Source organism: Maniola hyperantus, chromosome 12, assembly GCF_902806685.2.
Source record: "Maniola hyperantus chromosome 12, iAphHyp1.2, whole genome shotgun sequence".
In the NCBI taxonomy this organism is placed as follows: Eukaryota; Metazoa; Arthropoda; class Insecta; order Lepidoptera; family Nymphalidae; genus Maniola; species Maniola hyperantus.
The window spans coordinates 7,379,427-7,390,243 of record NC_048547.1 but is presented as its reverse complement, the minus strand read 5'-3'; the positions used below and the strand labels follow the sequence as shown (position 1 = coordinate 7,390,243).

At 39.0% G+C, this 10,817-nt stretch overlaps 1 protein-coding gene across 1 annotated transcript; it reads right to left on the bottom strand.

Annotated features, from left to right (window-relative positions):
* Window positions 1-243: 243 nt before the first annotated feature.
* On the bottom strand, window positions 244-9,330 carry LOC117987203 (trichohyalin). Its single transcript, XM_034974160.2, has 9 exons — window positions 9,237-9,330; window positions 8,276-8,420; window positions 6,664-6,786; window positions 5,169-5,355; window positions 4,614-4,687; window positions 4,437-4,529; window positions 3,828-4,333; window positions 1,429-1,501; window positions 244-411 (listed from the first exon to the last, which is right to left on the bottom strand). Exons 1-9 carry the CDS (start codon window positions 9,266-9,268, stop codon window positions 244-246), a joined length of 1,401 nt encoding a protein of 466 aa, XP_034830051.1. The 5' UTR covers window positions 9,269-9,330.
* Between the last annotated feature and the right edge of the window lie 1,487 nt (window positions 9,331-10,817).

Below are 10,817 nucleotides of genomic sequence, written 5' to 3'. Positions count from 1 at the left end.
ATGCCGCGCAGAAACCGATATCACTTATCACCGGACGAGATTGTAGTCAAGGCCTAACTTCGGAATAAAAAAGATTATCTTACCCGCACCGGGTTAGCGTGGGGGGCTGTGCGGCTGTGCGGGGTATTCCCTCCCCGATTACCATTTCAATCTGTCGCGTATACACATGTTCATTTTCATGATGTACTTATAAGTAAGTAAAGAATTTTAAAATATGTCGTACCCGTAACAGTCGCAGTTTATCTATAGCTGAGCATTAGCAAGCGGCGGGGGCACATACAGCAGTTGCGCGAGGTTGCTTCGCGCGTAGCGGCCGCGCAGCTGCGGCGCGCCGTGCCCCGGCCGGCCCCACAACGAGGCCCAGGTGGCGTGGTGACGAACCACGCTCTCTGCCGAATCACGACGGCTCTCCTAATGCAACAAGTCCAATTTAATAAAAGTAGGAAAAGAGAGCCTTGATGGCCTAGTTGTGACGATGCCTGACTGTCGGTGTTCTACAGGATATACAAGGTGTAACCAGAACGCTAGCATAAACGAAGACAGATGATAGCACTGATGATTACTGATAAGGTACCATAAAAACGCGAAAAAATGCTGTATTTTTTAAAAGTTCATAATATATTGCAAATAAAACATCTGACTGACGCTAGAGGTCAACGAACGTTACGTAAATAGGCCACTCGGAGTCCATGCCGCGTCATAGGTAGGGCATTGACCCGAGTTTTGCACGTTATACATTGAGGGTTTGAAAAATACTAAATCACTAAAACTACAAGATCAGGCAAATGGTTCTTGGCATTGGATTGTGTTTAGGTAGTACAACAACAACCCTAAGTTTTTGCTAGCGTTCTGATTACACCGGTATTCCAGAGAGAGAGCTAAGGAACTATTCAACCTAGCGCACCCTCGCCATTTTACTCTTGAATCGCGATGCATCGGCAATGTCTGCACCCCTACAAAATCTTGCTTTGCTTCCTCTTTCTAATATGCACAGCTAGAATATGGAATGCCCTATCAGCTTCCTTTTTTCCCGCTAGCTATAATATCAGTATATTCAAAGAAGAGGGAATAGGCACCTTCTAGGCAGGCGCAGTTCTTAGACTGCATCATCTCCTGTTTGGTATAATTGCAGTCAATCGTAAGCCTATATGGTTAAAAAAACATAAATACGAGTAGGTATTAAAGCTACCAATGTTTACTATTCACGTTAGAGAACCACAATAAATTATGTACGTTGATAATAAATCAATAACTAAATTAATGAGTTGTAAAGTTAATTAAAATTCTTGACTAATGTGATAAATGTGATTAAATTAAATAACAAATCAATTTGCATGCGTACTTCTACAGTAAAAAAAGATTTATTTACCTACTTAGAAATTAATCTATCATTTACATTATACCTATTTAATAGTTGTACATAATTACCTCCTTCTGTTGACATTTTACGCGCATTTGATGTTTTAGTTCCCTCAAATAATCCACTGAGAGTTCGCGCCATCTGCAAAAATGATTTGAATTTTCCATTAAACACTTCATTAATTTGGAAAATACTAACTTGCATAATGCCCTTATTCCATGCTAAACTAATCGACGTGGTAGAAATCATATTTGCATAATATTTGAATAAAATAAGTTTTATGTTAAATTATGAATAAATCTACCTTTTCTGATGAAATCGCTTTACATTATATTTTACTAGCTGATGTGCCCGGATTCGCTCACGTGAAGTTATTCTGTATAGTTCTGGACTATGCTACTTTTAAATAAAGGTACCTAGTGTTGTAATGGTGCAAGAATTAGTTACTTAAATCGGTTCAGTAGTTTCAGAGTTTTTCGATTACAAACAAACAAACACATCTTTCCTCTTTTTTAAATATTAGTAAGATGTAGCTACCTACCGTAATAAAGCTTCATTTATCCCAAAGCAACACAGTGCGACACAGAGGCATGCCACAGGGCAAGCTTGAATAAATTAAAATGTAGGAAGAATCTTTAGCATTCTAATCTTACAGTATGATGCATGCCGCATGCTGCTTAAGGCTGCAAATTTGTACCATGCCATATTGTCGCATGTTGTTCCCCGACGTAAAACATGCGCCGCATGCGACAAGTTAAATACATGCAGTTTAATAGATTATAAGTACCTACTTAAATATTAATATTATCTCACTGGAACCGTTGCTGTTTCGAAGATTAATCAGGCACTTTTACGTCGATAACGTTTTAAAAGCCGCACAATACTTCATATTGATGGAAACAACCTATTACGGGAATGCCACGACCTTTTATGAAACGCTACGAAAGCTTATAAGGAAAAAAGCTGCTCAGAAATTTCTCAGAAATAAAATTTTATCTGCATGTTATTTTGCTTATGTTATGTAATACATTATCTGTTTATGAACTGTATGGTTAATGGTATCAAATCCACCCAAAATAAAAACATTTTGCCCTGTCATGTTTTTTCTTTTTAGCACCTAATCTTCACAATCCAACAGGTCCCCAAGACGCTCGAGTAAATCCCTATATAGCATCGTGGGCTCCCCTACTAAAAGAAACTCACTTACATACTTATCATATCCTTTCCTTTGTAGTTTTTTTAAAAAGAATATGTTAATGCCATGTTAATTATGACCAATATTCTCCTTTCCCCTCCAACTAAGCGTAAAGCTTGTGCTAGGTGTAGGTACGACAATAGTGCAAGGGTGGGGTTGGAACCTTCGACCTTTCGAAATTCATTACGCTCCTTAACCGTTGAGCTATTGAGGCTAACCCTGAAAACATTGCACTCGTTTTTTGGGCCGTCGTGTAATTATCATGAATCGTAATCAAATTACAAAACCTACGTATTTCTACACATTAACTCCTCATTTTGATGATGTTGAAGGCGCAGTCATATTATGTAAGATGCCTATGACAACAGCTATAAGTTATTTTCAACAACATCCATTTGGAAAACTAATTAATAACATTTCTCTAGTCATTGCATGTTTGTCTTCGTGAGACCTTGTGCGACAAGAAATTTTAACGCGTTACGATGTCGTAAATTAGCATCACACCTAATTCTTAACTTGTGAAACAAATCATATAGATAACTAGCTTATACCCACGACTTCGTTCGAGTGGACTTCATAACTTATAAGCCCCTATTTTACCCCCTTAGGGGTTGAATTTACAAAAACCCTTTTTTAGCGGATGTCTACGTCATAATAGCTAACTGCATTCCAAATTTCAGCCTGATCCGTCCAGTAGTTTGTGCTGTGAGTTGATAGCTCAGTCAGTTAGTCAGACAGTCAGCTTTTCCTTTTATATATATATATATATATATTTGTCTTTTTTATCGATAGAGAACATTTATTTAAAAGTTAAGCCAATAATATTTTGTTTCTTTGTCGCTAAACTACTTTGGCGATGCAAGACCGTGGCATGCAGAATTGCCTACGAGAGACATATTATATCCAGCCGTGGACGTCTATAGGTTGATAATGATATTTATCGATATTTTTAATAAGAATGAAACTCGTAAGGTATCATCTGAAATTTGTGAAAATATGCTAATCGTTAAAAAAAAGTTGTAGTAGGCATTTAATAAAAAATATTTAGATTCTACTTAGTTAAATAGAAATGCAATACCTTAATTTCGAAATGGTCTATCATTCTTATAAATAGATTCGGAAGTTTATCTTTAATTCCATGACAGAATAGCTTATAATAGCTATCTATCAATTCGCAGGCAGTAAACTTTCCCAAAACAATAATCTATAACAATAATTACGCTGACCTTATCAGTTGTCATTGATTCCATGATTGGTAATTGGTATACGTACTCGCACGACTGATCCGGAGGCCGAGTGACATCGCTGGAGGGCAAAGTGCGGGCTCCCACGCGCCTTCTCCGCGCCAACAGAGGAACAAGCTCTATTCCACCCGTCAACCTCAATATCGTAGCATCTGGCGTCAGTTTCTTTTCACCACTACCCTCACCATTGTCAACTTCGTTATCAGGCAATGTCTTTCTTACTCTTTCACCATTCGATAACCTCTTCACAAACATATTCTTCTTAGGGCTCCGTTTTGTTTTACCATTCTTGACTTGTTTCACTTCTTTACTGTCACTACTTTTCCTTCTTCGCTCCGGACTAACCTCGGGGCTCGCCTGTTTCCCTATATCAGGCAATTTCTCAACACTGGAAGGCTTAACATTTTCTTCGTTATTTACATCGTACTTGGATTCATCGTCGGCTGTCTTTACTTTAGGTAAAAAAAGTGACGATCTTTTAAACCGCTTGTGCTCCCCTTTCATTTTGTCAAAAATTTCATTATCTGTCCAACCCTGAATTACAATTGCAGCTATTACAAAAATACACATCAAGTCTGAATCTTTAAATATATACTTAATTGAAAAATACATCATAAATAAATTAGGTTTTGGTTACCATAGACTTAGAGAAATTTAGACCAATATTTCGAGGATTCCTCCAAATGGCTCCGCCTGGTCCTGGTCTACCCCATGGAGCATCCATTGTTTGCTACAATTAGTTTTTAGAATAATTTTAATACCTAATATTTTGTGGTAAAATTTCTTTAAACTAAAAATAATATCAATGGGTTACCATTTTCCGCTCATATTCCAAGTCACGTCTTATTTCGTCGTCTAATGCTTTTTGTCTTTTTACCACCATGTCATCTAAAACGAATTTAACGATATTAACTTTAAAACTTATCTATAAGTATATTTATTTTAAACATCTTAGTGGTAGTACAAATATTACCACTAATATATTTAAAATGAAGCACTTAGTTTTTGAACGACTTGTTTTATGCACAGACCAGCATACGACACGATTCGGTCACGATTCGCAACACACGATACACTGAAATTATTTTTAAATCTGCAAGTGACGATTCCAGCAATACACCGTAGTACGCACCGCTCGACTTCCCTTACGAGTCAAACAGCGTCGAGCAATTAGGAATACTTCTTACAGAGGATATTATTATCACTGGAAAAAACTCGCAATAAGTAGCGTCACCAACACCATAGCCATAAAATCGTTTGCAAATCTTGCGACATGCTAAGGTTGCATGAGACGATTCGATATGTAGTTCGAAGTCGTTGATGCGGATTTTGTCATGTCGTGCAATGGTCAGTAGAGAATGTCCCTGACCTAATATTTGTTTGTAAGCCTGCTGCTCGCGTGGAGTTTGCCTGTATCGTATGTCGTTGTCTACAGTCTGTCGCAGCAGCTCCGCGTAGCACAGTTGCGGGTCTTCGCGCAGACGCAGCGGTGTGCGACCGCGATGACGTCGGCGAAAAAGCGACCACCGTCGGTTGAGCTCGTGAGCTGATACACCCTGCAGAGTGCCAAGAATATTCAGTTTATGGCTTAACCACAATAATATGATGCCTCTGATTTTGCGGAACAAAATTTAGCCTACATCCATTCTCCGGAAGAATAAGCTCTGTACTAAATAGATTATACCCATGACTTCATCAGGATTTTATGAAAATCTCGTTGGAACTCGTTGATTTTCTGTGACAAAAAGTATAATAGTGTCCATTCTCGTAATATTATAATTATTTAATTAGCGAAAGTGTGTCTGTCTGTCTGTCAGCTAGATTTTTACCGCCCATCTTTTAAACCAATTTCGATAAAATTTGGTACAGAAATAGCTTGCGTCCTGGGAATGTTATGGCTACTTTTGAAAGAATTCCCACGGGATTCTTAAAAAACCTAAGTTCACATAAATAAATAAATCCACTTAGATGAATTTGCGGACATAATTACTTGGTACAGAGACAGCTGGTATCCTGGAGACGGACGTAGACTACTTTTTATCCCGGAAAATCAAAGGGTTCCCACGGGATTTTTAATAACCTAATCCACGAAGACGAAGTCGCGGGGGGCCATCTACTTAGTAAACTAATACTTAATTGTCGGCCCTCTAAGATCTCCCACACTACAGTGCGAAAAGTAAAATTTTCACACGTTTGTAAAGTCAGGACGAGGTTAATAGCACACTCTGCGGCACCCTCGTTACGTCATTCACGCATCGTCGTCGACGTACATACGCAACGTGACCCTTGCCTTATATAGATTTATTGCATGTTGTTACTTTATGAGCGTTATTAAGTCGCCCGAAGCTCTGATGACGCGATGGAGTTTTCATATTACTATGCGGATGTGCAATGCGTACGTATAGTCCGCAAAAAATGACTCCTCACGCGCTTTTTTAACTCTATGGGTCAACTGTCATGTCAAAAGTACGGTTCACCTTTAAAATAAGGACTGTACTTTTGAGATGAAATAGACAAAAAATTAAAATGACGTGTAAGGAATTAAATTTTACGCGTTATAATTTGCTGGTGACTGAAAACTGCACAAACGACTGCAGCATATTGTTACAATATAATAATAACTAACCAGATGATGTTCGCGACTCATGGATTTAGGTTCTAGAAAAACTTTTAATTTTTCGGGATACAAGTATCTCGAAAACTTCGCGCTCGCTGGGGCGTTTCGAATTGCTACAAAAAAACTGTCATTTTGTATGGCACACGTCTTCCGGCGTACTTTTGCATATGTCCATCTCAGTGGTAAGTAGAGACTAATGTCAATTAATCTAGGCCTTCGAAGTTTAAGCTTTGTAGCTACCTCGTACCTTTAATTCGTCCTCCGGATAAATGCCGACGGCCCGTAGGTTGGTGAAACGTATGCCGTGAGGGTTGGGCGCCCCGCCCCCCGCACGACCCCACGGCTCATACGAAGCCAGCTCACGACGAAGCTTTAAATAAACCTGTATATTATATAAAAGGAAAAACTGATTGGCTGACTGACTGACTGACTGAACTATCAACACACAGCTCAAACTACTGAACGCATCGATCTGAAAGGCAAGCGGATAGCTATTATGACGTATACATGCGCTGAGAAAGGATTTTTGAAAACTCAACCCCGAAGGGGGTAAAATAGGCGCTTGAAATTTGTGTAGTCCACACGGACGAAGTCGCGGGAATAAGCTAGTTACTTAATAATATACTAAGAAGACGTTGGGATCCCAAGGTACTAGAATGGCGACCTCGCACCGGAGAGCGCAGCGTTGGAAAACCCCTGCTAGGTGGACAGACGACATGAAACAAGTCGCAGCCGCAGGGAGTCGCTAGCTTTGGGCGACGCAAGACCGTGGCGTGTGGAAGTCAATACAAGAGACCTACATATTTTTCTAAACATTTTTTATGCACTGGCAGCAAGTGAACCGTGACCTAGCGGTCTAAGGCGCTCCGGGCGCGATTCCCAGGGAGACGCGGGTTCGAATCCTGCCGGTTCCGCAATTTTTGATGTGTATTTAAAAGTATAGTTAGGTAAAACCGAGTTGTTTTCCTAAGGTAAAAACATTCATAAAAATTATAAAAATTGGCTTGTAATTTTTGCTTGAAATAAAATTAATTTATTAATTTATTTATTATAAACAAGAGACCTACCCTATGTCTAGCAGTGGTTTAATTCAGCGCTTCTTTCACCTATTTGGCATCCTGGACAATTGCCCGACCCACCGGCGATCGCGCCGGATATCAACTCATGTGACCGTGCTCTAATCTAACGCCATCGCTAGGTACTAGTTCACTCTGCCGCTACTCTAAAACTGTAGGTAGGTACATAGTTTCAGTGCTCTGAGAAAACCATACAAATAGTCAATTTTATTCCCGTTCGTCATTTTGCTGCAGCTTTCTCTATTGGAACGAGAAAATAAACAATTGGCTTTTGTGTTTTGTGCCATTTCCTTTGACATGCCATTTAAACTTACGTAAAACCACCGTAAAACATACAATAACATTAGGTATTATAAATGACATTCTGCTGTAGTAAGGTGTGAGGAAATTCCATCCGTATTATGCAAAAATCTAAAATGCCAATGATTTTCTATTAAATTTTAAATTCAGTCATTATATTTTTATACTTTATGTAATTACCTAGTTAAGAACCCACAACAAAATTACCATTTATCTACCTACCTAAGTGTAAGCGCACTAGTGTGGTTGTATTGTGTAGGCGCGATTTCGTCTAGGTTTATGTCGAGCCGTGGACACAAACATACTCCTAATAATGACGATTTTGATTAGAAATCGATGTCTGTTCATAGTTTGGTACCTTCAAGTCAAGAGTGAATAGGCATCTTCTAGGCAAGCGTGCTCTATCTTAGGCCGTATCATCAGTTGCTACAAGGTCTGATTACAGCCGAGCGCTAAAAAAAAGTGCCTAAAAAGCTTACCTACCTGGTTCTGTGATTCGAACTTTTCCCTCTGTCGTTGCTCGCGTCGCTCCTGAGCAAGCCTCTCGCCTTCTAGGCGCGTCTGCTCCGCTCGCCGTCTCTCTCGTGCCCGTCTACGCGCTGACCCAGAAGTAGGGGCACTCAATCTTCTACATAGCACAAATTGTATTTACATCCTTTCTTCAGGCATTTTGTATGCGACGGCGGCGAAGCCCAACAGAAGGACGAAGTATGTGTTTAACCTGTATGTATCTCCGTTCCTATGTCCGCTCAGAACTGCGGCGCGGCTCAACCGATTCTGATAAATGATACGGTCTACGCTAAGCCATGAGATTCGTCTTGATGGCACGAGTATAACTGAGTAGGCACATAAAAATTCTTTAAAAAATCAAAATGGGGGACTTTATGCGCTTTAATGCTGCAGACTGAAAAAGGTGTGGTGCAAACCGCAGTCGGGATTTTCACTGAGAAAAATGCAGTTATACGTCCCGATTCCCGCACATAAGCGGGTAGGTATGTAGGACTCACTGGCACTGGCCTAAAGTCAGGATGAACTGTCACGTCCCATCTTTAACTTTAGGCCTAATGCAACTGATTTTATTTTTAAAAAATCCCGTGGGAACACTTTGTTTTTTCGTGTTGGAAAAACAATTATCACTCCTGCATAGTCCTCTACCAACCAGCGACGTTTTGTCAAAGTTGGTTTAGTCGTTTCGAACAGTTAAGTAGCAAAATTTTAAAAATAAGTCTGATTTGATACCTTTTACCCTATAGGTAACCTTATGAGCAATAATTGGGTATTTTGGTATCTAAGATAGCCCCTTCAAATTAATTTATTGCCTAGTATCAATAGAAGCTCGATTAACTGTCTTTTTCTTTGTCTACTTAACCAGGTTCTAAATAAAGTATATAAGCATAATATTATAATCATTATTTCATAGGCTCAAAATTTAAATTTAGCTTACCTCCGCAGTCGATCTGAATGTAAAGCAAACATTTAGGTATACAATTCACTAATGTATCACAAATATAATTTAAGAGGGATCATTTTAGGAAAATCGCATTCATATAAAATAATGTATAGTCATAATAATTATTAAAAAGCAAAAACGATAGAAATTCTTTCAGGCCTGAACCGATTGTAACTGCACGACTCTACGCTCGCTACTGCTAACTTGAGCCTCTGAAATAAGTACGACAAACCACGCCTCAGGAAACGTTTCCACTGTCCTAATTTCAGACGTGATTCGTGAATTTGAAGAAAATAATGACGAAAAGAGGTAAGTACCTACCTACCTAGGTAATGTCCGCGACGTCGTCCCCGCGGATTATGGTTTTTAAAAATACTGTGAGAACTCTTTGATTTTCCGGGATAATAAATAGGTACTTAAGTAGGTAGGTGGCTGATTGAAGGACAAACCGAAAAACAAACGTACGCTAGCATAATATTAGTACCGATATAAAATACAATATTAAAAAATAAGTAAGTACGAGTAAGTTTTTTAAAGTATCTAACTATCTACTTTATCTTAAATCTACTCAATTAACAAAATTGCTTTTAACTTTTACGAAGGCGGACTGTATTAGACCACACCACACCCCACACCTAATGTCGAATATCTTTAGATATTACTATCCATTCTTAAGAAATATTTCAGGCGGCCGGACGCCCCGCACATTTAACATTTACATTTTTCATGATAGAGTAGATTAGGTAGGTAGCAATTAATAATTGTGTAGGTAATTAGTAGGTAAGTATGTAGATTACAGTAAGTAGGTACCTACCTACCAAGCGCGGAGGCTGTGCGGGTGTGTCGGGCGTCCCCACCCCGATTGCCATCTCGACCTATCGCGTATTGTAGGATAGTACCTATACCTACAGGATAGTAGATAATCTATGCCTACAGGCTTTATTATATACCTACTAACCTCTAGCTTTACATACAGAGATGTCACCCTACGTCTCGGGAAACGATCAGTAAAATGAGGACAAAAATACGCAAATTTTTGCAAAGGTTGGACCGACTATCATTTCCATGCTACCAATAATCTCGTTGGGCATATTCAATAGTTATTGATAAAAGTCACGGTATGAGTCTAATTTTATTTTAGTAAGTAGGTATGTAGATAAGATTACATCAAAAACCTAAAATAAATGATATCTAACATTAATTTAATTGAAACATATTTTTTTATAAGTAATTAAAATCCACTCTAGTTTTATTATAATGTGAATCGAGATAATACTTTCATCAAGGATATGGATATCCTTTAATCATCATCATCATGATTAACCCATCGCCGGCTCACTACAGAGTATGGGTCTCCTCTCAGCGTGAGAAGGGTTTTTGGCCATAGTCTACCACGCTGGCCATGTGCGGATTGGTAGACTTCACACTCCTTTGAGAACATTATGGAGAAGGCATTCAGGTTTCCTCACAATGTTTTCCTTCACCGTTAAAGCAAGTGATATTTAATTAATTAAAACGCACATAACTCAGAAAAGTTAGAGTTGCGTGCCCGGGATTGAACCCCCGACCTCCGAA